Source organism: Dasypus novemcinctus, chromosome 9 (assembly GCF_030445035.2).
Source record: "Dasypus novemcinctus isolate mDasNov1 chromosome 9, mDasNov1.1.hap2, whole genome shotgun sequence".
NCBI classification, from domain to species: domain Eukaryota; kingdom Metazoa; phylum Chordata; class Mammalia; order Cingulata; family Dasypodidae; genus Dasypus; species Dasypus novemcinctus.
Window position 1 is genome coordinate 88,802,342 of NC_080681.1, and position 27,881 is coordinate 88,830,222.

Sequence of the window (27,881 nt, forward strand, 5' to 3'; positions counted from 1 at the left end):
TTTGGCAAACGTGCAATGAGGACCTAATATGTGCTAGGAACTGTGTTGAGGATTTAAGGATAAAAGCCATGATAGTTGCCTGAAAACTTTGCATAGTCTATGGAAAGGACAGTTACCACTTTGGAGATAACGTCTCCAGTGGAGGGAGATACTACATGGGGAAGGGTCAGGCTGGTACAAAGGAGACAGGGCTGACTTTTGGAGTGGGGGTGGTGGTGCAACGGGAGGCAGGGTCAGAGAAGGCCTTAGCTGAGAAGCAATAGGTGAGGAGGAGTGGCCACATTTGCCAACTAGGGGTGGGGTGGAGGGAGGGAAGTCTCAGGGCCACCCAAACTATTCTTCTGGGATTGTCTGATTGAGCTTCATAACATGCTCCAAGCCCAGCAACAACTCCTTGTCACCAGGCCTGACTTTGCTGGGGCGCCTCCATCACTTCATCCTCTCACTGGCCATTCTTCCCCATCTAGGATACTCTGCTGTAACTGGTAACCAATATCAATTCTAACCTGGCCTTGCTTCACAACACACAGGGCCCACCTACCCATCTGTGCCTTCAGGGGTCAAACAAACACAAAAGTGACAATGCTGCTGAAGGAAAAATATGACTGACATTCAGTTTTCAACACAGCCTTTAAAAAAATAATTTAAATTGGAAGTGAGCCTCCAGACCTTTGCTAATCTTGCCAGGATCTCACTTGCCTACCTGAACCCTAGAACTTGCCTGCTCCTTCTGCCTCTTCCAGACTTCCTGGGCCTGGGGCTCAGCCTGTCCTTTTGGACACATGAGCCCCACTACTCACTGATGCCCAGGCCTCCTTGTCCTGGACTCCTTGATGCTGCCCACCCCTATTGCCATACGCGATTGCATTCTCCCCACTTGCTCAGCAGTTCCTGGTGCTGTCCCGTCTTTCTTCCTGGGACCTTCTATATTCAGCTGGACCAGCACATTCTTATTTTGTTGTCTGAATAATCGGAAAGGCCTCCCAACTGACCTCCAGTCTTACATCTCCCTGTGGTTCAGTCAGTCATTCAAACATTTGAATACCTAATATGTACCAGGCCCTGGACTCATGGTTATTTTGAGAATTAAATGAAATGATGTATGGAAGTAGCTGGCACATGGAGGGAATTCAGTAAATGAAAACTCATTAGTACTACTATTAATCAATTTAGTTTCTCAGAAGAAGGAAAAGGACATTCCACAAGGTGATTTCTGTTTAGAGAAGAAACACTGCATCCATAGGACTGGGAACCATAACGAGCTCTGGGCCCAGACAGATTCTAAGTGTTAAAGTATCATGTGGGTGTTTTAAAGCATAGAACGTGACTGTCATTTTTCGAGTAACTTGACAATCAAGACTGAACCAGTATCTTCCATCTGCTGAGGCTATCCAGGGTACTCAACAACAAGGCTCTCTGTGGCCAAGAGAAACCTTTTAAGAGCTAATCTGCTTAGCTGTCATTGCCACCTTCTACAATCTGGAGCAGACCCTGCTGCATTCCCTACCTTCATACTGGACTTCCAAGTGCATCGTGCGTAGCACCATCAGCACACAGTCCACAATGCTGGGGTGTGTGACTCCAACGATCGACTGCCAAGACAGACAACAGGATCAGGTGGTTACTCTTTAGATCTTGTCCATATGGAGGAACTGGAAAGCTGAATTCCAAACAGCTAGGGGCTCTGGATGAATGGGTGAGAGAGAGCAGTGGGGAATCATGGGGCCTAGGCACCACACCTTGTACAGAGGAGGGGCAGCCAAGAATCTGATTGTGAAATCTGTCAGGGTTGCAACTGATCCCTCTAACACAGGAGGCAATAAGTTGAGGATAGCAGGCTACCTGCTAGAGGTACAGAAACAAGTTTTGCTACCTTGGCTGGCAGAAGGGAGGAAAAGGGCAAGGAGAGTGCAACTCATCATGATCTTTTAAGAACTCTGCCAAGATCCTAAAATCTTCTCTTCCTTGGGAACCTCAGCTGATCAGTCAATGCTTCTTTCCTACCTCTTCAACCTTTATCCATGAATTGGTTCCTTTCTCCTAGCATTCAAATAACCTGTCCTTCAACTCTGTCTTCCCCTCTTGCTACTGTTGTTTTTCCTCTTTACACCTAAACTTCCCAAGAGAAGTCCTTCCATTCAGCCTTTGATAGGCTGCTGCAATTTAACCTCTCCTGCCACAGGACACTGTCCCCTAATTTACCAAAGCTTTTCCTGCAGGGGCCATCTTTCTTTGCTTCCCTTAATCTCTTTGTTGGATGTGACCCAGCTGATCACATCCTCCTTGTTGAACTCTTTTCCCATAATTTTCATAGCCGCATTCTTTCCTGCTTTCCTTCAGTCACTTTTATTGCTGTTTCAAAGAAGCAGAGTGGTATGTGGAAAGAATAAGGACTTTAGAGTTAGGGAAATTTGGGTTTAAATACTCCCTTAATACCTTTTACTTAGTGTGTGGCCCTGGATAAGTCACTTAACACCTCCCTGAGGTTCAGTTCCTCCATCAGCTATTGTGAAGACTAAAAGATCTCAAGTAAGCATCTTAGTTTGCTAGGCTGCTATGATAAATACCATGCAATGGGTTGGCTTAAACAACTTGAACTTATTGTATCATGGTTTCGGAGGCTAGAAATCCAAAATCAAGATCTTGACAGGCCACGCTTTCTCCAGGAGTCTGTAGAGTTCTGATGCTGTTTACTGCAATCCTTGGAGTTCCTTGGCTTGTGTCTCTGCCTCCATCACATAGCAGTCAGCATCCCTGGGATCCTCCTGTGGCTTTCCCTGGCTTCTGCTGACTTTTCTTTGCTTAGAAGGACTCCAGTCATATGGATTAAGGCCTACCCTGACTTCCATTCGGCCTCAGCAAAGTAGGATCTTTGAAGTTGCTATTCACAAATGGGTTCACACCCACACTGACTCACCTTGACACATTCAAGAGACTACTTACAAATAGGTTTGCACCCACAGGAACACGAATTAAGACTTGAATATGTCTTTTTTGGGGGCACTTGATAAAATTCCCAAACAGTAAGTCCCTAACACAGTGCCTGACATGGAAGAGGCACTTAATAAATGGAACTTGTGGAAATAATAATGGTAATCAGATCTGTTTTGCTGGATCTTCTTCCTCAGGCTGTTCTTAAATGTTGGAAGTGTCCCTTGGTTCTACCAGCCTTCTCTTCTTATTATTTCCATGGTTTCAGTTATCACCTCCCTGCTCAGGATATCCACACTGACATCTTCATCTTTAGCCTCTCTGGAGCTTCAGACCTTTATTTTCTACTGCTCAGAGGACAGCTCTTCTAGATATTCTATGAAATGATTCCTAAATCTAGCTAGGAATCAGAATCATTTGGGAAGCTTAAAAAAAAAAAGCACTACCAAGGCCCACCTGCGAGGTGTCAGTTCTCTGGGAGGGAGGCTTTGGATTTAGTATTCTTTTTTATTTTTAACAAGTGACATGACTACATCTTTGGCAGTCAGCCTGGCATGCTCCTCAGATGCCCCCATCTGAGGGCATCATTTGGGCCCCTCAAGTTTATCAGTTCAACACCTAACTACTCCCCAAATCAAACTGCTTTCTCCTCTTTATACCGGCTCTCTCTTGCTGGCAGCACAACTCACTCAGTTATCTAAGTCTGAAGCTGGGTGTCACCTTAGACTCCTTTCCTTTTATTGCCCCAGTCCAATGCCCTCTACCTCAGAAACAGCTGTCCAACCTGGCCACTTCTATTCCTACTGCCACTGCCACTATTCAGACCTCATCTTCTCTTTGATCTCTTCATGGTCTCCCTGCCTGCACTCCAGGCCACTCCAGGCCCACCCCCTGGAGCTGCTCTAAGAGCCCTTCATCTAAACCCCACTTTTTTGAGCCCTATCCCCTTCTTACAGGGCATGCTGTCTTCATGTGGTCACCATGCCCCCAATCTGACTTTACTTGCATTCTAGAGCACTCTGAGAGAAGGGCAGAAGCTGATAAGAAAGAAACTTTCCCAACCTCTGGGGATACTGGCCTCTTCAATCTGTGCTATCTACAAATGTACCATGATTCTTTCCCTATCAAATTGACTCTTTAATCTTTCCTACAGTTCTTTCATCATCCTTGTTGCTTGTCTCAACCACTTTTAAGTCTGCCCACAGCTTCCTGATCCTTAAGTAAACAGGACAAATCACTCTGCCAGGAGACATGAACTCTTTGCCCTTCCTTGGCCTCATGGAAGTAACGCTGATTGAAGAGCAGACATGCAGTGGAGAGCTGAGCTCTGTTTCTCATGCCTGTGTGCAGTGCAACCGTGGAAGGTAATTGTAAGATTACTGCATTTGAATCAGAACTACAGGACCATGCAGTCTTGGCTCACCTGGGCAGTCCTGAGAGTCTGCAGGGATAGCTGCTGAGCTTTGGGGGACGCACAGGGCAGCAAAGCTATTAGACCTTTGTACACTTGATTCTGGTACTTAGGATTACCATGGACCAAAGAATCCAACAGAATCTGCACTTCCTCCTGAGTATCTTCTGACTTAGACTTTGCCAAAAATTCTGCTATGGATCGTACACCTGAGTGAAGAACAGAGGAAAAGCTATATTGGAAGGGATTTATGCAAACAATCCCCACTGATGATTGCATAATATGAAATAATAGGATTAAGGTTTGTTCAAGGGAGCCCATTCAGTCAAAGCAAAATTGAGGCTTGGTTTGCAGGTTGCATCACTGTCTTGTTCACCTTATAGCTATGTTGCTGGAGGATTTTGTTTCAGCATGGGCATGTCAAGATCTGTGTTTTAAAGTTTAAAATGACTCTGCAAAAAGTACAAATAAAGCAGGCACTTTTTATTGCTCCTTGAGTACTAACACTCATTTAGCCTTAAGCAGTTTAAAAAATGTTTTCACAAATGCTACCTCATTTAATCCTATAAATTATCCTGAGGTAGAGGTCTAGCCCATTTTACAGATAAAGAAACTGAGGCTTAGAGAGGCCATGGGGGAGACAGAGACAAGAATCATGACAGGGGAAAAAAAGCAGTGCCTGAAGTGCTTTGATAGAGGGATGCGTGGGAGATGGTGCCTATTTTACATGCCTCAAGGATGGCACTTGATAGGCTTTACTGAAATTACTGGATTATTTACCTTTTGCAACAGACTGTAAGCTCTTTGAAGACAGGCACTGTATTTCATTCATTTTTATGTCTTCAGCAGCTTAGCATATACCAAGTTCTTAGTAGGTGTTCAATAAATTTATTTCAATTTTATTTCTAGAGTTATTCATAACTCACTTAATTCCACAAGGATATTAGGCAACTGCTCAATAAATCTTGGTAGAATGGGTGTATGAAAGGATGTATTTAAGATGGAGAAGTATTTTCAAAACCACCATGGAAAGCATAGAAAAGATTTGAGCAAATGAATCAGGAAAATAAAAAATCTGGGTCTTCTGGTGGTGATGCTAAATGAGTCCACTTATACAATGCTTCCTGTTCAACCAGTTCCACGATGCATTTTTCTATAGCAGTGGTGGATGCTGCCACCATCCCCCAGGCCCCTAGGGAAACATGGGAATTGACACCCTAGTCATGTACAGTACCTACCATAGCTTTCACAAATGAGCTCCTTGTACTTCCTCCCAGAGTTTGCAATACATTGAAGTAGCTTGATGGATTCCCTCTTGTCCTCCTCCTTGATTTTCTCCAACCCAAGTATTTCCAAGAGCGTTAGGACACCTCCAACCTCAAGGAATTCTATAAGGTACCGATTACTGTCCAGAAGGGATAAAAGAGTAGAAACAAATGCTTGTCAAGTTTCTTGGCACTAATCTTTCTAAGGGATCCAAGATCCTTTCTTCACATACTTTGCCCTTCTATATAGGAAATGTCCCTGATATTGGCACAGTGTGTCACAGCAGTTTGGAAATTTCTTCCTTCCATCAGGAAATACAAAAGGTACGTACAGTGGACATTTCTTGTTTTGGCTTTCCAGCATCTGTTCCCCCTTCTTCATGTAATATCACCTCAATTATCCCACGCAGGATCACCCCTCTGCCACTCATGGGTCATGCAGTTTTGGTAAGGCAAGTGACAGAGTATGTCATCCTTATTGTAGTAATTGGTTTGGGACCACACATGTGAGTTAAGTTGGTCTAATAAGGCTCAGCACCCGGGAATTTTTTGGGAACCATTTTTTTGGTATGGGTGAGCCATAATGTAAGGCTGGAGCTTCTGAGGACCACAGCCTGACTCCATGCAGAGGACAGCAGAGTTGAGAACAGGAGAAACAGAGGGAGAGACTGACTACTGGTGACAATGTTTGAGCTCTTGGATCTAGTCAGGCCTGATATATGGATTTCCATCCTCTGGCCTTTTCAATTAAGTGAGCCAATACCTTCCCTTTTTTCCTGAGTCTATTATGGGTTGTATTTCTGCAACTGGCAACTAAGAGACTGCTGACTATGAAGTGTCAATGGAGACTGTGGGATGGAGAAGCATCTAGAGCAGGACTGAGGCAGGTCCTACCTCTGGGTCCCATCCTGAGGGTTCCTGGGCACCCACTGAAGTGAATGCGAAGGACACCACAAGCCTGATATACCAATGAACCCCCAGAGTCTCTGTAGAACAGACCTTGAACTCACCTGCTTACAGCTGATAGGAAGATACCGATGGACTTTAGAAGCTTATCTAAACATGAGCCAGTCATGTAGCTGAATGGTGGGTTAAAGAATGAATTTCAGGGTGCTTTTTCATGCAAAACCAGATCCTGTATCTGATCCCTGGTAGCAACTCCTGGTGGGGATGACTAAGCAGCTGAACTGTGCCCTGGGGAGGGGTTACCAGGATGAAGGGGAAGGGGCAACACATACGGGTGGGAGGATGGGGTACTGGCAGGCATGCTCACTGTTCTCCAGGACGCTCTATCTGGCATGGTTTAGCTACCGTAGGCTCTGGTAGCAAGGAGGCTCTGATGAACAAAAGGTGCATGGAGAGAGCTGGGGATCACATTCTCAAGCCTTGGGTCTCAGCACAGTTCACCACTTTGAGCCTCATTCTTAGGCTTCTCTAAAAATAATCACTTTCATCATTAATTTTCAATTTTGCGCTTGCTCAGAGTTTTACACTGGAGGTCACTATCCTTGTGAAGAATCAAATAGCTTCCTAATAAGAATAACAGGAGATGGTGGAAAAATTAAACTCTGATTTAAAACCACCTCAGTATTTAATGTTACTTTTTAATGTCAGCCGTTGCAAAAAGCATCATTATAATAAAGTACCCAGAGCAAGCATCAGTTTGGATACAAGGTATGAAATCAAGCCACAACAGAAAAAGAACCAGTCAACAATTACTAGGCTCATAACACATTGCAGGCTCTTAGAACACTTAAGAAATTAGCTGAAATTACTGCAGCTCATGGAGGATGACTGAGAGCTTCTAAGACTGATAAAGGCTAATGTAACGGGTTGGAGGTAATGGTGCTTTGTTGGTGGGTGGGGGTGGGGTGAGGCAAATTATCTCTGCTGCACCCTGGTTCCCAAGTTGCCAATAGAAATAGAGACAGATTGGCTCATTAGGAAAGGCTCTTTACTGCAAAAACAGTGTTTGCTCTGGAGCCAGGCCCCGCTGCCTGTTGCCATTGTAGCTGGGGCTCGGCTATCAGCCCACATCTTCATAGTCTCTTTATTCCTACACTGTCCACTCTCTCCCCATCCACAAAATACCTGTCCCGTCATCAGTACATTCTCCCTTTTCTTCGGTTACCAGCTAGGTTGACCAACTCTTGTCACCTTCTCTTTCTTCTGTCCCAAGCTAGTCTTTTCATAGCCACTCACTACATATTTCTGGCCTATTATTTTTCCCAGAAGGCTGCAACAATACCTGCAGCTGCTAGTAAGTATCAAGCATTTATTGTGTGTCAGGCCCCGTAGTAACCACTTTACTTCCATTATCTTCATCAGAAAACTCACACCAGCCCTGCAGTGGGTGCTATTAGTACTTCCAATGACAAACAATTTCAGACAGGTTAATGACCTTTCCAAGGTCTCAAAGCTAACTTATGGAAATGGGACTTGAACCGAGGCAGTCTAAGTCAGAGTCTGAACTCTTACTGTCACTTGCCTCACCCTTGCAGACAGATGGGAGGGGGTGGGGCCATTTATGCAGATTATCTCTGTGTATCCTGTAGGAGGTGGAGCTGTAGTGCATGGGAGGCATGGATAGTACGATGGATGGTGTATGGGCTTTGGGTTAGACAAACCCAGTTTCAAACCTTGCTCTGACATTTCCTAGTGAAGTACTCATCCTTTTCAAGGCTCTACTTATCTGTAAAATGGAATAATACCAATCCCTTATGAGGGTTGGTGTTAAGCTCAAATGAGATAATATTTATACTATACATAGCTCAGTGCTTAGAACATAAAAAAGACTCAACAAATGGCAACTAATAATATTGTCATTATATATAAATCCTTAGTTTTACTGATTTATTCTGAAAGTTCAAGGTTAAAAAGGGTTTGAGCTTAGGTAGGACTAGGTGGTAGTCTTTTGCAAAAGACAAAGAGTTAAGTTGATTTGTTTTCCTTTAAAACCCATCATAACACTGTATCACTTCAGCCAGTCTACCTTCCCTGTTAAATGACAAGGGTACAAGAAATTAGGAAATTACTAATAATTTTAATATTAATTGTAAATATGCAACCATTTATTAAAAGCTTAGCTCATTCGGTTATTAAATATATATTTACTGAGCTTCCACTAATGTCAGGCACTATGATGGGCCCTTAGGAAATGGAGAAAAAGGATATAATACCTAATATGATAAGTGCCATGATGAAAACGAGATGTGGGCTGAAGGCAAGATGCTTGGAAAGTAACATTTAAGAGGCAATTAGAAGGCAAAATAGTCCCATTCATCTGCCCAATGGGTTCTAAGCCCCCTCTCAATTAGAGGTGGAGTAGGCATTACCATCCCAGAATTCTCAGGATTCGGGCATGAATGATGGACTAGAGTAGACTTACTGGTGTTCTACCACAGACTTATTGTGATTCTAGCAATGGAAGAACTTTTATCATTGATGTGGAGGCAATGGCCACTGGAGGTTCTGAGGGGAGAAAGAGGGAAAAACAGGAGTAATATGGGAGCATTTTCGGGACTTGGAATTGTCCTGAATGACACTGCAATGACAGATATAGGCTGTAGTAGTTTGACATCATTATGAATTCCAAAATAGATATTGGATTGTGTTTGTAAACTGATCTGAACCTGGGCATGATTAAGCCATGATTAGGGCTTTGATTGGGCCATGTCATTAGGGTAGGGACTCACAGATAAAAGGCATGGCAAAGGACAGAGCTGAGGGTTTTTTGATGTTGGAGTTTTGATGCTGGAGTTTGATGCTCAAGTCTTAAGCTGGAGTCCCAGAAAGTCAACATGCAAAGGAAAGAGAAGCAAACCCTGGGAAGAGAGGACCTGAGCCAGGAGAAGAACACAGAAGAGTAGAGATGGCTCCTTAGACACAGCAGAAACCCCAGGCAGAAAGACAGAGCCATTCACCTGATAGTCTACAGCTAACCTTGTGGAGAAAACAGAGGAGCTGAGCCCAGAGGAACCCAGAACCCTCACAGATGTCAGCAGCCATCTTGCTCCAACAACTGAAAATAGACTTTGGTGAGGGAAGTAACTTATGCTTTATGGCCTGGTATCTATAAGCTCCTACCCCAAATAAATACCCTTTATAAAAACCAACCAATTTCTGGTATTTACATCAGCACCCCTTTGGCTGACTAATACACAGGCCATTACATATCTTGTCATAATTTACAAAATTGTGCAGGAGAGAGTAAACTACAATGTAAACTATAATCCACGCTTAGTGGCAATGCTCCAAAATGTGTTCATTAATTGTAACAAATGTACCATACTAATGAAGAATGTTGTTAATGTGGGAAAATGTGCGAGGGGTAGTGAGCAGGGCACATGGGAATCCGATATATTTTTTATGTAACATAAAAAATGTATCTTTAAAAAATAAAAATAGGGAAGCAGACTTGGCCCAATGGATAGGGCGTCCGTCTACCACATGGGAGGTCCATGGTTCAAACCCCAGGCCTCCTTGACCCGTGCGGAGCTGGCCCATGTGCAGTGCTGATGCGGAAAGGAGTGCCCTGCCACGCAGGGATATCCCCTGCGTAGGGGAGCCCCACGCGCAAGGAGTGCACCCCGTAAGGAGAGCCGCCAAGCAGGAAAAAAAGTGCAGCCTGCCCAAGAATGTTGCCGCACACATGGAGAGCTGGCACAACAAGATGACGCAACAAAAAGAAACACAGATTCCCGGTGCTGCTGATAAGGATAGAAGCAGTTACAGAAGAACACACAGTGAATGGACACAGAGCAGACAACTGGGGGGGGGGAAGAGGAATAAATAAAAAATAAATCTTTAAAAAAAAAGTATATAGTTAAAAAAAGAGAAAAGTAGAAAAGATCCTGTATTAGTGACTGAAACAGTGACTGAAAAGCAGCAAAGAAGGTAGAGGGGAGGAAGGCAGAAGAAGGGGACAGAGGTCAAGCAGGGATGGGACTAGGGGGAGGCAATTGGGGCATTTGTTTCAGGTGCAAAATTTAAGGGGATGCCAAAAAACTCAGTAATCAAGATGAATAATACTTCAGTGCAACATTTTAAAAATGAAGAAATAATTCAATGAAATCCATGAATAAAATATTGAACTTTTAAATAGAGACAGGGTCTGACCCTGCCTCATTTGCCTCGCCCTGTGGTTAAATGGAAAAAACATTGTCATGTAAAGTAAGTGAGAATCCACATCCTCTCGATTTGGTAACAAACGTTTTGTTGATAACCTTGGTGAGGTTAGTGTCAAAAGTTGCAGGGACAGGGAAGCGGACTTGGCCCAGTGGTTAGGGCGTCCGTCTACCACATGGCAGGTCCATGGTTCAAACCCCAGGCCTCCTTGACCCGTGTGAAGCTGGCCTACATGCAGTGCTGATGCACGCAAGGTGTGCTGTGCCACCCAGGGGTATCCCCCACGTAGGGGAGCCCCATGTGCAGGGAGTGTGCCCCGTAAGGAGAGCCGCCCAGCATGACAGAAAGTGCAGCCTTCCCAGGAATGGTGCCGCACACATGGAGAGCTGACGCAACAAGATGACGCAACAAAAAGAAACACAGATTCTTGTGCCGCTGACAACAACAGAAGTAGACAAAGAACACGGCAGCAAATAGACACAGAGAACAGACAACTGGGACGGGGGTGGGGGGAGAAGGGGAGAGAAATAAACAAATAAATAAATCTTTTTTAAAAAAAAAGCATTGCAGGGAAAGAGCCAGACTAGGGGGATTGACTGATGTTTCTCAAAGTATGACCTGTGACCCACAGGCATCACAGTCCCCCAGATGCTCATTAATCTACTAAATCTATTCAATCAGAACACTGGGGCTGGGGTGGGTAGCTAGACTGGTAATCTGCACTTTAAACCTCATTCTAATATCTGAGAGCATTAGAATCAACTTAGAGATATATTCAGTAGCATTCCCTTTGGCCTTTGTTCTAGGTGTGAGTCTGATAAATTTATCAGTGACTTAAATGTAAGAAAAAGAAAGCTGTGTTTACTTAAACCGTTAGTTCTGTGTGGTGCATATTCTTTGGTTCATTCATTCTTTTATTCAGCAAACATGTATTAAGCACCACCTATGTGCCAGGCATTGTGCTAGGTGTTAGAAATACAGAAAATAAGTAGAACAAATGCAATTCTTGCTCTCATACAGCTTCCAATACAGTGAGGGAAGAGTTAGTAAGCAATTAAACATTATGACTATTATGACAGTGGAAGTTCTATGATTATAAATAAGGGGGGCGGGGGCTAGGCTAGTCTGGGGTTCATTTTTGAGAAAATGCTATTTAAGTTGAGACCTGAATAATGGGGTAGGATTTAGTCAAATAAGAAGAGAGGAGATTCAAGAAAGGAGAAAAATATATCTACAAAGGGTCTGAGATGAATCCATAGAGTTTATGGGCATACAAAGCAGGAATACTCTCAAACTCACCATAATTTGAACCGTCACCTCAATGGTGGCCAAATCTGTCTCAGCCCAGTTTTGCCCTGGGGGTTTCTAAGCACAGGCATCTCAAACTCAGCATGTCCCAAACTGAACTTTCCTACCCCCAAACATGTCCCCCCTCTTGTGTTCTTTTTCCTCACATGGCTCCCCATTCCCACCTAGTTTCCCAAGCCAGAAATGTGAGTCATTCCATGAGATATAAATGGAGATGGTACTTGGATATATGGTATGGAACCCAGATTCCAGAAAGAAATTTGGGCAAGGGTGCAAATTTAAGTGTTCAAGTGGTGTTGATGTCATGGCAATGGATCAGATCACTCAGGGAGAATTTGAGTGAGCAGAGAAGAGGGATGTGGATGGGGCCCCAAGAAACACCAACACTTAATAGATGGCTGAAGAAAAGAAGGAATGGGCACATAGAAGAAAACAAGGAAAATTGGTATCACAGAAATCAAGGGAATAGTGTTTTGAGAAGTGGGAAAGATTAACAAATGCCACTAAGAAGTCATGCGTATGGACTGAGGATGTAGTCCCGGGTTTTGCAATTAGAAAATCATGGGCAAGATCTGCATCAGTGGAGTGGTGGGGACAGAAGTCAGACTGCAGTGGGTGAAGGAGAAAAGAGAGAAGGGTAAGTGGAGACAGGGAAGGTAAACAACTTTTCAAGAAACTTGACTATGAAGGGTGGGAACTGGGATACAGGCTTGAGATCAGGATTTCATTTTATTTTTTAATGTAGAAGCATTTGGAGCATATATAAATGATGATGAAAAAGAGCCAGTAATGAGACAAAAGTTAAAGACAGGAGAGACAGAATAAAGTCTTTAAGAAGATGGGAGAAGATTCAAGTGGAGGAGAGAGGATCAGCACCAGGTAAAAGGAATACCTACTTCAACTTGGATGGAAGCAAAAGAGGTAATGGGTGAGATGCATTTACAGGTTGCAGGGGCATCCTAACTTTTAGGATGATATATATTTTTTAATGTTACATCCCCATATAGCCCCCACCCCCCTCACCCCACTTCTACCACATCAACAACCTCTTTCATCATTGTGGCACATTCATTGCATTTGGTGAATACGTTTTGGAACACTGCTGCACCACATGGACAGTGGTCTACATTGTAGTCTACACTCTCACCCGGTCCACCCAGTGGGCCATGGCAGGACACACAATGTCCAGCAACTGTCCCTGCAGTACCACCCAGGACAACTCCAAGTCATGAAAATGCCCCTACATCATATCTCTTCTTCCCTCTCCCTACCCTCAGCAGCTACCATGGCCACTTTCTTCACATTAATGCTACATTTTCTTCTATTACTAATCACAATAGTTCCAGAATAGAATATCAGTAAGTCCACTCTAATCCATAGTCTATTCTTCCATCCTGTGGACCCTGGGATGGTTATGTCCATTCCACCTCTATATCGAGAGGTGGCTAGGATAATATTTTTATCACCAGATGTTCTGTTCTAAAATATTAGAGAGGGTCAGGATAAAAGCTCCTTCAACAATCTTCTCTCTTTTGAAGATTGCCTAATTCCATTTTATTTTCCCCCATTCAGCAAAGGATACGTGAGTCTAAGCGAGGTAGTCAAGCGTACCAGGAACAAGCTGGCTCCTTGGGAAAACTCCTGTTCCAGTTCAGGGGCAGTCTTGCCTTGGTTGGTTTCAATGAAATTGTTAAGAATGTGACCCCTTGCAAGTTTGCCAGCATTGTCCCATTCCTGTAAAAAACTTAAGAGCCTGCTAATTGCTGCCTGTTCCTTTATAGAAGTCATGATTAGTCAGTCCTGAAGTTGGCTACACAGGGAGGGAAAACAGACAGGTTACCAAAATGTTTAGAACCATGCAAATTCTGTATATTACTCTGTGGGTTTTGTTTTTCCAGCAATAAACAGTAGGCAGGATGGGCTTTTGTTATCCACTTGTGAGCTGTTACACTCAAAATACACCTGGAGGTCTCGTCACTTGATACTTGAACAGGGAGGGATTAGCTGGGGTGTAATGGAATTATGAATATAAAGATGGTCAATACCTGTTCTTTAAGAGTTAAAAATTTCACTCTTCTCTGCTGATGCCAGCAAAGAAAAGGACCACAGGCTTTGGCTGAAATGAAAACCTGGGCCTCTCTCATACCTCACTTCACACAAGGTATCTTTAGAGATTTGGAGTCCTACAGACTCAGCTGCTCTTAGGCCCATCAGCTGAGGTAAAACGCTCCTTAACCTCATGGCTTGGGCTTTTATACTCTCTCCTTTAAAACAACTTTTTAAAAAAGTTAGGAGGAAGAAAAAGTTCTCATTCCATAGTTGGATTAATGGGCTGTGGTTTGTAGGAGTCTGTGTCCTTGGGAGAGTGTTTTCAGTGGGGGAGGGAAGGTTTAAAATAAACCCGTTTTCCAAAAATAGTTATGATTGAAAGTGTTATTATCCATAACAAATGTTAGTGCTGATGGGAGAAAGGCATGTATGATTCTTTTGTCTAACAGACAAGTGAAAGTCATATTTCACATTATCATGGGGTTTTCTGTGATTTACAGAATATTTGTGAAACATTACTTGCAGGGACCATGATTGATATGGAGAGAACAGCTTGTGTGTAGGGGAGATGTGTATTTCACGAAGACTGTTCAACATGAAATTTACAATCCCATAAAGTGCTTCTGCATTTTCACCAGAGATCTAGTTAAAAGGACTTTACAGTCTGAAACATCCTAAAATTGATTCTAAATTAACGTTTCCTCACATGTATTTGAGATATTGATGGGGCCCAGCTATCAGAATTTTATTAGGAAGCAATAATCTGAGGCATAGCTGAGACAGACATACATACACACCAACCTCCACGAATCCCCAGAGGACACTGGTTATATGCTGCCAGGAAGGGCAGCCACGAAGCCTCGGGGATGGAGACAACCACGGAATCCTGACAGTCCTGAGAGCCAGGTGTGTAACTGTGGGTCATCCTAAACACAGAAACGACCAAACCCCTCATGGGATCACACAACAGTCTCTGAGAATAACACGAACGTCCTAATATCTTCACGAGGCCGTGGCCACCTTCAACAGCCAGACTGGCCTTAAGAAAATGGGGTTGAAGTGGCTGGTTGAAACTCCACCGTTAGCTTTATCAGGCAGTCCCCTTGTGGCCCTGCCCTGCCTTGGATGGACTCATCTAGGATCAATGCTCAAAATGCTATCAGAGATATACCCAGCAATTCCCGGACTCCAAGGGTAGGAAACTTTCAAGCAGGACTCTCCACATTATGGCCCCTCAGGGTTTCTTGCTCTCAGTTTCCTCCAAGCTTCTTTTAAAACAGGAAAAGAAGTACCAACAAATGGGAGCCTTAAAGGTCGCAGTAATATAGCTCTCAGTCAGTAACAACAGTGAAGGCCCACCATATGGCACTGTGCTATGAGAGATGTGGAGATGAGCATGGAGCTGGTGGTGTGTGTGTGTTTGGGGCGGGGGGGGGAGTGGCTGTTAAGGAGCTCCAAGTCTTGTGGTAGAGTGGAAGGCATGAGAGATGTGAAATCAGTTTGGGTTCAAGGTCCTTCTCCACCACTTGCTGTTTACTTCAAAATAAAAAAGCAACAGTACTTGCCTCACTTCTCCAGCCTCCAGTCTCACTCCACATAGGCAGCCACTTTCAACTCAGGCTATTTCTTCTGGTGTTTACCTCTATATTTCCAAATAATGAGCTTATACCTAATTTGTCATTTTTAGACAATATTTCTTATTCTGGCAGCTGAAGAATTAGCTCTCTTGTACCACTCTAACCCCCATTTCCCTCTCCCTATCCTCACATACAGTTTTCTATAATTTATAGTTAAATCAATAGTGTTTACCTTATCGACCAAGTAAATAAACATTGTTCACTGGAGTAGAAAACCACCATTACATTTTCTTTCTTATAACTAGGTTTTACCTGGGATTGATAATTGTATTTTTTCAGTTGCTTATCTAGACCTATCTTCTTCAAAATGTTCCAAACATGTAGCAATTTTTCAAAATGCTCAACTCATAATCCATCAGTTTCATCTTTTCCCTGAGACCTCTCTCCCACAGACTTGTCTTTCTGCTCCAGTTTGGACTGATTGCTCACACAGGTGTTGTCCTACGATTTCCTTTTGCTGGTCTTCTCTGTTGGACATCCTGTATCCTAACTTCTACATCTTACTCCTTCTTGGTTCACTCCCTTATATTATTGAAGACCATTCTCAAGCAGCTTTCTAAGAGTTATTTTTTATTTGCCATTGAAAATCTGAAAATATCTTTCCTCTACCCTCACACTGAAATGGCTGGGTATATAACTCCATGTTAGAAATAAGCTTCCCTTGGATGGAGCCTTTGGTGTTGCTGGTGAAAAGTGTGAAGCCGGGAAACGGACTTTGGCCCAGTGGTTAGGGCGTCCGTCTACCACATGGGAGGCCCGCGGTTCAAACCCTGGGCCTCCTTGACCCGTGTGGAGCTGGCCATGCGCAGTGCTGATGCGCGCAAGGAGTGCCCTGCCACGCAGGGGTGTCCCCCGCGTGGGGGAGCCCCACGCGCAAGGAGTGCGCCCGTGAGGAAAGCCGCCCAGTGTGAAAGAAAGAGCAGCCTGCCCAGGAATGGCGCCGCCCACACTTCCCATGACGCTGACGACAACAGAAGCGGACAAAGAAACAAGATGCAGCAAATAGACACCAAGAACAGACAACCAGGGGAGGGGGGGAAATTAAATAAATAAATAAATCTTAAAAAAAAAAAATCTTAAAAAAAAAAAAAAAGAAAAGTGTGAAGCCATTCTGATTCCTGTGCTTTTGCTTGCCTTTTTACTCTTGAAGCTTTTAAAACACTTTCTGAAATTGTATGATTGAATGCCTTGATGCAGAGTTTTTTTTTTTTAAGTAACAATTCAATTTTATTAATACATATTGATAAAGCATACAATTCACCCAAAGTATACAATCAATGGTATTTGGTATAATTGCATAGTTGCACATTTATCACTTCAATCATTATTAGAGCATTTTCATTATTTCAGTAATAAAAATAAGCAAAAAACAGACAAGAAAATTCTTCACCTCCCAGTCTCTCTACTGCAGTTTTTTTTTTTTTTTTTTTTTCATTTATTATACTAGATCCTTGGTGGGCTTTTTAATCAAGTACTGTGTCATTTAGTTTTTAGAAATGCCTTTAGTATCTGGCAATAACTAGTCTTTTCATTGGGAAACCCATGAATGACAGTCAGTAGAGGTGTTTTTTCCCCTTTCGGGCTCATCAGGGTCTATGGAGAAGACTTTTGTACTTTTCCAGGGAGGGTGAGTGGTGGGGGGTAATAGCTCCCTGGTTGTGACACCCTGGGAGCTGCATGGGGGAAAGGGTGAGGCTGCTCCAGTTCAGTATGTAGACCTTCCTTCGATCATTTGTCCCTTCTTCTCACCTCCGCCCTTTAAACTATGCCTGATGTTCCTGAGTGTGGAGGCCTCCAGGGTTCAATTTCCTACCTCCTAATGCAGCAGGAGAGTTTAGAGTGGTTACCTGGCTGTGCAGAAAGGAGATCTGGGGGTGGGACAAAGCACTTTGTATAAAGAATCCATCTAATGACCCTATGTTCAACTGCATAACTCATATCTGACCTTTTGGGGTAACCTATGTTTCTAAGCATTAATCTTCTTGGAGGTTAAACTGGGCGAATTGACTCTCTTCTTGTTGGTGGCACTTAGTTTGTAATTTTCTCTGCTTCAAGTCAGTTAACATTCCTCCACCTGCCTTCCCCCTTCTAAATACTGGCTGAACTCTTTTATCTGCTGTTGTCTCCTTTTCCATTCTCTGAACTTTTGTGAGTTAAAGCCTTTTTAAATAATTTTTTTTTTTTAAGATTTATTTATTTATTTAATTTCCCCCCCTCCCCTGGTTGTCTGTTCTTGGTGTCTATTTGTTGCGTCTTGTTTGTCTGCTTTTGTTTCTTTGTCCGCTTCTGTTGTCGTCAGCGGCAGGGGAAGTGTGGGCGGCACCATTCCTGGGCAGGCTGCTCTTTCTTTTCACGCTGGGCGGCTTTCCTCACGGGCGCACTCCTTGCGCGTGGGGGCTCCCCCACGCGGGGGACACCCTTGCGTGGCACGGCACTCCTTGCGCGCATCAGCACTGCGCATGGCCAGCTCCACACCGGTCAAGGAGGCCCGGGGTTTGAACCGGGGACCTCCCATATGGTAGACGGACGCCCTAACCACTGGGCCAAAGTCCGTTTCCCAAATAAATTTCTTTAGTGTTATGTCAGTGAGGTTTTGAGAGGTTGAGGACAGATAAAGGATGATAATCTGCCATGTTTAATCAAGTGTCTCCAGCCACTTATTTTTCTCTCAACTTTTCTTCTAAATAAGATTTGATGCTAACTGTAAAAAAAGATATATTAAGTGCAAGTTTAAAAAGAAAAAGAAGATAGCAGTGAAAAAAGGAGAGAAATGTGCCAATTTCAAGAGTTGGTTGCTCTTTCTATATCTAAGCTTATTGGCCACTGAAGTAAAAGAGGAGTTCATCACCACCAGACCAGCCCTACAAGATATGCTAAACAGAGTTCTTCAGATTGAAAGGAAAGAACAATAGACAAGAGACTGAAGTCACACGAAGAAATAAAGATCTCTGATGAGTGCAACAACTTGGGTAATTTAAATGCCAGCAATATTGTTTTTGTTTTGTAACTACTTTTTACTTCCTATAGGATCTGTATTAGTCAGCCAAAGGGTGCTGATGCAAAGTACCAGCAATCTGCTGGCTTTTATAAAGGGTATTTATTTGGGTAAAAGCTTACAGTTACAAGGCCCTACAGAGTCCAAATCAAGGTTGGTTTCTCACCAAAGTCAGTTGCCAGGTATTGAGGCAAGATGATTGCCAATTTCTGTGAGGTAGTTCAGCTTTCCTCTCTCTCAGCTACAGGCTGGCAAAGGGTTTGTCTCTCTTCCCGGGGCTGCAGGATCAAAGTTCTCTCCTCTTCTGTGTCATGAAAAAGTTCTGTTTTCCCATGTATCTTTTTCCGTGTGTCTTTTTTTTTTTTTAAAGATTTATTTATTTCTCTCCCCTCCCCCACCCAAGTTGTCTGCTCTCTGTGTCCATTTGCTGTGTGTTTTTCTGTGTCCGCTTGTATTCTTGTCAGCAGCACTGGGAAACTGTGTCTCTTTTTTTTCTGTCATCTTGCTGCATCAGCTCTCCGTGTGTGTGGCGCCACTCCTGGGCACGCTGTGCTTTCTTCACGCGGGGCAGCTCTCCTCACGGGGTGCACTCCTTGCGTGTGGGGCTCCCCTACACAGGGTACACCCCTGTGTGGCACGGCATTCCTTGCGCGCATCAGCACTGCATGTGGGCCAACTCACCACACAGGTCAGGAGGCCCTCGGTTTGAACCCTGGACCTCCTATGTGGTAAATGGACACTCTATCACTGAGCCAAATCTGCTTCCCTTCTGTGTGTCTTGAGTGTCTGTTTATATAGCCCACCAATGGGGTGTAGACTCAACCATGAGTCACGCCCTATTGATGAGATTGAATCAAGCCCTAATCTTAACATAATTATTCAAAGACATCTCAGCTGAATCTAATACAGTCAAAGGGGATCACACCCAGAGGAACAGACCAGTTTACAATTATAATCTCTCTTTTTGGAATTCATAAATAATTTCAAACTGCCACAGGATGTAAAGGCAAATGCATACAAAATAATGAAAAATCATTATGGTTTTAGACTAAAAATGTATAAACATGTAATTCGTGACAAGAACTACATAAAGGTAGAGGGGAATGGAGGAGTATAGGAACACAGTTTGTGTTCACTACTGAAGTTATGTTGGTATCAAAGCAATGAGACTGTTAAAGATTTAGGATGTTAAATTTAAGCCCCATGGTAACTATAAAGAAAATACTAGAGAATGTGCAAGCTCATAGAGACAGAAATTAGAATACAATTTGCTAGGGGCAGGGGACAAGGGGAATGGGGAGTTAATGCATAATAGGTATAGGGTTTCTGTTTGAGGAGATGGGAAAGTTTAAGTAATAGAAGGTGGTGAGGGTACCACAATATTGAGAATGTGATTAATGCCATTGAATGGTATGCTTGGGATTGGTTGAGATGAGAAAGTTTATGTTGTATATATGTTTCCACAATTAAGAAAAAAGTAGAAAGAGTAATTGAATAGAAGATGACAATTAAATGCAAGATATGATCCTGGAAGGGATCTAACAAGGGTGGAGAAGAGGTTCCAGAGGACATTATTGGGACATAAGGAAAATTTGAATATAGACTATAAGCTTTATATCAACATTAAATTTCTTGAACTTAATAACTGCACTTAAAGTGGTTACATGAGGGAATACACTTATTCTTAGGAAATGTACATGGCAGTAATAAGTGTTCAAGGAGCATGATGTAGACTATCTACACTCAAGTTCAGAAAATGCATTGATAAATAGACAGAGCTATAGCTAGGTAGAGATAGGATATATGAAAAATGTCGCAAAATGTTAAAATTGGTATATCTGAGTATCTGGGGAGGAGGTAGGAGTATGTTGGAGTTCTCTGTATAGGGTCTGTATTAGTCAGCCAAAGGGGTGCTGATGCAAAATACCAGAAATCTGTTTGCCTTTACAAAGGGTATTTTTTTGGGGTAGAAGCTTTCAGTTACCAGGCCATAAAGCATAAGTTACTTCCCTCACCAAAGTCTGTTGCCACTTGTTGGAGTAAGATGCTTGCCGATGTCTGCCAGGGTTCAGGCTTCCTGGGTTCCTCTCTTCCCAGGGCTTGTTTCTCCCTGGGCTCAGCAGTTCTGCTCTCTCCACAAGGCCAGCTGTAGACTTTCAGGCAAATGGCTCATTTCTCTTCCCACAGCCTCTCCTGTGTCTAATTGAACCTTCTCTCCTTCCTCACATAACTGCTTTTCTATCTGTTTGCTTCCCAGGTTCCAGGATCAAAACTCCAAACTCCCTTCTCTGCGGTGCAGTTTCTCTGTCCTATTGACATGGCCCAATCAAAGCCTTATTCATTATGTAATCAAGTAAAAGTGAAACCTGTGAATCCAATATAATCCAAAATGCCCAGAGGAACAAACCAGTTTACAAACATAATCCAATATCTATTTTTGGAATTCATAAATAATGCCAAATTGCTACAGGGTCTGTATTAGTTTTATAACTGTCCTGTAAGTGTGAAAGTATTTCAAAAGAAAAAGTAAAAAAAAAAAAGGTTCACTTGTTTATTCATGGTCTCACTATGTGTTGAATTTCATGTTTAATGCAATGGCTGATAGGGAGGTTGGAGGTGGGGCAGAGAGATTCCTAACCATGTTTGAGGGTCTAATAAGGCAGCTTACTAAGAGGTAAAAAGGGATGAAAATGAAATTGGAACCCACATTTGTGTGTAACTCCAAAGCCCAGGTTCTCTCCAATCAACCAAAAGCACTGATTTTGCTCTCTCCTGTGCTCTAAAGGTCACCAACAACTTCTTGCTGCTGAATTCAGTAGCTAGTGTGCAGTCCCATCTTGCTTGCCCTTTCTGATTCATTGACAATTTTGATGACTCTCTTCTTAAAACTCTCCTTTCCCGACTCCCCTCTCTCCTCATTCTACTCTTGACTCCCTGAATCCTTCTCAGACTCCTTTGCAGATCATTTCCCTGTTCTCAGTCCTCTATACATCCAGTTCTCTTTTTTTTTTAGATTTATTAGCCCCCTCTTATACTCGCTGTTTTTTGTGTCCATTTGTTGGGTATTCTGTGTCTGCTTGTTTTCTCTTCTCGTCTTCTCTTTCAAGAGGCACCAGGACTGGTCCTGGGACCTTCCAACGTGGGAGAGAGGTACTCAGTCGCTTGAGCCACCCCAGGTCCCTGGTTTGTTGAGTCTCTTATTGTCTTTTCTTGATGTCTTTTTTTTTTGTTGTGTCATTTTGTTGCGTCAGCTCTCTGTGGGCCAGCTCTCTGCTTGGGCCACCTTGCCTTCACCAGGAGGCCCCAGGAACTGAATCTGGGACCTCCCATATGATAGACTGGAGCCCAATCACTTGAGCCACATCTACTTTCCCAGTTCTCTCTTTTTTTTTTTTTTAAATATTTATTTATTTATTTAATTTCCCCCCCCTCCCCTGGTTGTCTGTTCTTGGTGTCTTTTTGCTGCGTCTTGTTTCTTTGTCCGCTTCTGTTGTCGTCAGCGGCACGGGAAGTGTGGGCGGCGCCATTCCTGGGCAGGCTGCTCTTTCTTTTCATGCTGGGCGGCTTTCCTCACGGGCGCACTCCTTGCGCGTGGGGCTCCCCTACGCGGGGGTCACCCTTGCGTGGCAAGGCACTCCTTGCGCGCATCAGCACTGCGCATGGCCAGCTCCACACAGGTCAAGGAGGCCCGGGGTTTGAACCGCGGACCTCCCATATGGTAGACGGACGCCCTAACCACTGGGCCAAAGTCCGTTTCCTCCCAGTTCTCTTTTTTCACACATCCACCTCATCACTTCAAACTATATCTATAGGCTATGACTCCCAAATTCATATCCCCAGCCTGGCCCCTGCTCCCTGACCTCCGAGTCCCTGTATCTAAACCACAAGCAGACTTGTTCACTGGTCTGTTTCACAGGCACCTTAAATCAGCAAGTCCAAGACTGAACTCACCAATTCCCTCACACTGGCTCTTTCCCCTATGTCAGCTCTATATCAATGACTGGGCTACTACCTTCATAGTTGCCCAAGAGCTATCTCAGACTTCTTCTTTTGCCTTGTCCTTCTCATCTGAACTACTGCCAGGTGCTGCCAATTACATCACCTAACTCTTCCTCAAATCAGTGTATTTATTGTCAGCTGCACTGCCACTGTCTTAGTTTACCCCCTCATCCCTCCCATGGATTCTGTGACAGCCTCCAAACTGATCTTCAAGTCTAGAGCATGCTTATCTCCACAGTGTTGTGAGGGATTTTTCTAAAATTCAAATCTGACAGATTTCTCTGCATAAAACCCTTCAGTGTACTTGAAAGTAGTTAAAATGGAAAATGTTGTACATTTGTTACCACAATAAAAATTAACAACAAAACAAAAACCCTTCAATGATTCCTCATTACTCTCAGGATAAAGTTTCAAACATCTCAGCCCAAAGAATTTTCATCTCTCTTCTGCCACAACTGAAACCTGCCCCTCCACCCCATGACACTGCTTCCAGTGGAATCAAGAGGAGAATGACTGTTTTTTCACCCTTTATAAACTATTCTCTTAGGTTCCCACTGTTTCTAAGTCATTTCTTCTCTGGGGTCAGGCCTTTGTCTGCCCACCTCTGCTTCACCTCAGTGCTGATTTATTGGCCACTCCCTTACACTCACTGAGGACACATAATCTCCCTGGTCACCCAAGAACTGGTGGGCAATTTCAATACTGATGTGGCCAAATCTGTTCAAGTTTTTAATTTGGGTGGCTAACATGGTGCTTGGTATATAGTGGATGCTCAACCACTATTATTTAGACTGATTTCCAGCACACTGTTCTCCCAAGCACTTTACTTTTCTTAACTGCACACATTCATTAATGTTCTGAGTGCCTACTCTGAGTCACCCACTGGGACTGGGATTGTTTAACATGACAGATGGTCCCTGCCTCAAGGTGCCTTCTGGAGGGACAGAAGACAAAGGAACCAGGTGATTGTACTGCAGAGTGAAAAGCACTCTCATGGGGTAAATTTCAGGTTCTGTGGGAGCATTTGGGAGAGACACATAATCTGAACTCCAGCGACTTCCAACCTCACCTCCAACCAACCCTCTAGGCACACTCATGAGCCACTTCCTCAACCATGGGACAATCCTCCAATGTTGCCTGTATCCACACTCATCCTTCCTTTTCCCCTCTGTGAAAACTCTGCATCCATCCCTCTGCCTCCCCAGGGGCCTCACTGTTCTATTACTCCTTCCTCCCCAATATCCTCAACCACTTTATTTAGGCATTTTTTCTCATTAAATTGCTTAAAAATTCTTACCTATCTTTAAACATAAAGAAGCAAAAATGGGGAAGCGGATGTGGCTCAACTGATAGAGCATCCGTCTACAATATGGAGGGTCTAGGGTTCGATCCCCAGGGCCTCCTGACCTGTGTGGTAAGCTGGCCCATGCACAGTGCTGCTGCACACAAGAAGTGCCATGCCATGCAGAGGTGCCCCTGCATATGGGTACCCCAAGCGCAAGGTGTGCACCCCACAAGGAGAGCCATCCCGTGTGAAAAAAGCTCAGCCTTCCCAGGAGGGTGCTGCACACAGAGAGAGCTGACGCAGCAAGATGATGCAACAACAGAGACGTAGATTCCCAGTGTCACCTGATAATGCAAGTGGATGCAGAGGAACACACAGTGAATGGACACAGAGAACAGACAATGGGGGTAAGGGGAGAGAAATAAATAAATCTTTAAAAAAAAAAAAAGAAGCAAAAATGAAAACAAAAACAACTCTAGTTCAACCCACACCCCCCCTCCAGTTATATCTCTCTGGTTTTCTCCATTCACAGCAAAGCTTCACAAAAATGGTCTACATAATCTTTTCTGTTCCCTGCTGACCATTCTCTTTAGCCCACTGCAATTCAGCTTCTGCCTCACCACTTCACTAACATCCCTTTGACCAAGGTCTCTGATAATTGCCCAGTTCAGTGAGGACATCTTAGTCCTTTGCTTACTTGTCCTCTTGCTGCAACAACTGATACCGCTATTTCCTCTTCTAAGAATACTGTTTTCCCTCATCTTTGAGTCCAGTGCCTCACTGTATATAAGTCCTCTTAGTAAGTTGCCTCATTAGACAGTCAAACACCTCCAATGACTGAGCTACATTTACTCCCCTAGCTCTTATTTTTATTGCTGTGATTGTTCAGAGTGCCTGGATGAGCATGGAGGCAGCAAGAGCTCAGGCTGGAAAAATAGGTAAGGTCAGAGAATGAAGGCCCTCATACGCCCTGCTGCAGGATTTGCATTCTATCTTGAGGGCAATGAGAGGGTAATGAAGGTATCTAAGTCAAGAGCGGCTGGAAGAGATTTTGTTTTAGGAATAGCTTTCTGCAGTGTAGAAAGAGGATTGGAAGAGGGCAAGACTAGAGGTGGGGCATCGGTTAGGAGGCTGTGGTGGTTTGAAGCTCTTAAATTTAATTCATCTTGGGGGTGTGAACTCATTGTAAGTAGGACCTTTTGATGAGGCTACTTTAGTTAAGATGTGATCCACCTCAATCGGGATGGGTCTTAATCCTATTACTGGAGTTCGTTATAAGTGGAAATGAAATTGAGAGAGAGGGAAAGCCACAGAGGGAGCAGTCAGAAGCTGAAACCAAGGAAACCTTGAAGAGAACGGAAAGGCCATGAGAGGCCACCATGTGCACTGTAACATGACAAGCTAAGGACAAAGAAACGCCAGCAGCTAGCACCAGAATGCCACAGTCTTTGGGGAGAAAGCATCACTTTCATGATACCTTGATTTGGATTTTCTTATAGCCACAAAACCGTAAGCAAATAAATTCCTATTGTTTAATCCAGCCCATTTCATGGTATTTGCTTGAGCAGCCTAGGAAACTAAAATAGAGGCCATTCCAGTTATCTAGGCATAAGATGCTGATGATGTTAGGGTTGGAGAGAAGAAGATTCTAGAAATGCTACATAGGTAGAAGCAACAGGACATGGTGACTGACTGGAAGTGGAGGATGAAAGAGGATGCCCAAATAACCTTGGTCTCTACGTCAAAGAGAAAATAGGGTCCATCTCTGTCCTCTCCCCTCCATTCTTAACTGTACCCAATCAGCACCTAGCCTTCCTTGTCTCAAAGGAATAAGGGTCCCCTTTCTATGTGTACTAGATTCCACCTCTTTCTTTAATCTTTCTACCTCTATTGACTCCTCTTATACACTTATGCAATCTCTGCCAAACCAAAACAAAGGCTTTCCTTCAAGCTTCCATTCCTCCTTCTTTAGCTCCAAATTTCTCGATTAACTTCCTAAGAGATAAACGGTAAACTCAACATGGCATACAAGTCCCTTTAAAACTTAGCCCCAAGCTAACCTCATGTCCAGCCACTTGCATATTATAATCAACCCCAACTGTCCAAACTCCCCAGGTCCTTTCAGGGTCCTCTGGCTGCTCTGCCATCAGAGAGGCCAACCTCCTTTTTGCCTTTTGGCAAATTCCCCGGGGACAACTAGGGGCTCTGTACAAGGTGGCCCCAACTATAATGCCTCTTCCCTTACTGTGTTGTAAAGCTTATCCATGTCTTCCACTAGAGTGTGCTTCAGGGGCAGGGGCTGGTCTTCCCTATTTCTGTGTCCCAGGGCCTGGCATAAAGTCTGGCACAAAATACATGCTTAATAAATGCTCACTGGGTGAAAGTGAAGAAATCAGCCAGTCCCTGTTCAGATGGTTATTATCTGAATGTCCATAATATGTAGGTCCATGAAACTACCAACTTCCCAAAGCTGCCAAGCGCAGAGTGGCAGTTTTGCCATCCAAGAAGACCAGTGCAAAATCTATGAGGCGTTTTACAGCTCTGACAGGAAATAGCAATGTCAGCAGCAGTGTCATCTTTGGACACTAAGGACAGGGATTCAGTGCCATGAACGGTCAGTTAAATTGTAATTGGAGTGAACTGTTCCTCTGCAAACCATAATGTTCTTTAGCTCCAGCCAAACGGCATTCAAGAAGGGGAGAAAATTTTTTGAAATGTCAGAGAAATTATTTCCAATTTGGTGCTCACAACCAGAGACTCTAATGAACAGTGGAAATGAGAAGCAAACAAATTAGCACTAATGGAAAATGGTTTTGGAAAAGAGGATTTAATTTATAGTCAACTGATCATGGCATGCAGCATGCAGTAAAAGTCAGCTTTGCTGGCTTGATCGTAAGAACTGGAGCACACATGGAATGCCAGAGAAAAATATATGTAGGCCATCATGCTTATTGGAATCTCTCTGTAAGTGGCAGCCAATTAAAATAGTCATTATTTTACCTTGGAGAGAAAATGGTCTAAAAAATCAAAGCACATGAAATTAAAATCTGGATTAGGAACGTTGGTCCAAATTGGTTTGTTTGTGGCCTTGTAACCTTGGCAAAGTCTTCCGCAAGGACGACAAACCTACTTTGTCTTCAGTCCAGAGTGGACTGTTTTTAATTTCCCCTCCATCTTCAAAGGTGATTAAAAAATCTGGACTCATCCATAAATCATTTCTGTAGCAGCCAAATGGTTCTTCTTCATGCAGGAAACTAAAATCACAAAATCTCAAAGACCTCAGCTCCCACACTAAGCCAAAGTTCACAAGAGGAGGTATTAAAAATTAAGTGGTCAATAAGTTTTGTTCTAAATAAAATTCCCCAAAGGGCTTTTTTTTTTTTTTTTTTCAAACCAAAAGACACATCTCTAGAAGGAAGAAGCTTTCAAGGCATGGGCTGCCAGCTTAGCTCACTATCTCCAGATGGCCTCAGAGACAACAAAGCAGTCACTGTCTCCCTGCTCCTGCAGAGTGGGACAAAGTTCTTCTTCTTTGGCTCCTATTCCCAGCTCCTCACCCTCAGCTCTCCATTCACACAGACATACTGAATACAGAAAGAGAGAGAGAAAGGCCAGAAACTTCAGGACAGATGAAGAGGATGTCCTCACCTTCACTTTCACCTCAGACACTTATATATTCCAATTGGTCACTTCCTTATAGACCCCTTCTGCTCCCCATTCATAACCTCTTCACAGACCCTTCATGCCACCCATCTGTCCTACAGACTCCATTTGTCCCCATCCACCTTTTCACTCCATCCTCTCCCCACTGACCTCCTTTCCCCCATCTACTCCCTCATACTTTCCCTACCCACATACTCCGCTTTTCCTCTCC

General features: G+C 43.6%; 1 protein-coding gene across 13 annotated transcripts in view; it reads right to left on the reverse strand.

Annotated features, from left to right (window-relative positions):
- The window catches only part of ARMH1 (armadillo like helical domain containing 1), a 54,561-nt gene that overhangs the window by 22,203 nt on the left and 4,477 nt on the right, over positions 1-27,881 (reverse strand). For 6 of the 13 annotated variants that reach the window (XR_188310.5, XR_188309.5, XM_023589602.3 and 3 more), the window contains exons 2-6: positions 13,625-15,017; positions 6,618-6,686; positions 5,581-5,747; positions 4,355-4,551; positions 1,508-1,592 (exon numbers count right to left, since the gene is read on the reverse strand). Coding sequence is in view for 11 of the 13 variants with exons in the window: in XM_023589602.3 (XP_023445370.1) it covers positions 1,508-1,592; positions 4,355-4,551; positions 5,581-5,747; positions 6,618-6,686; positions 13,625-13,830 (724 nt within the window). In the remaining 2 variants the exon portion in view is untranslated. Of the gene's footprint in view, positions 1-1,507; positions 1,593-4,354; positions 4,552-5,580; positions 5,748-6,617; positions 6,687-13,624; positions 16,490-27,881 lie in introns of those variants that run through there. The other 7 variants (XM_058303705.2, XM_058303708.2, XM_058303707.2 and 4 more) reach the window with 7 other exon arrangements.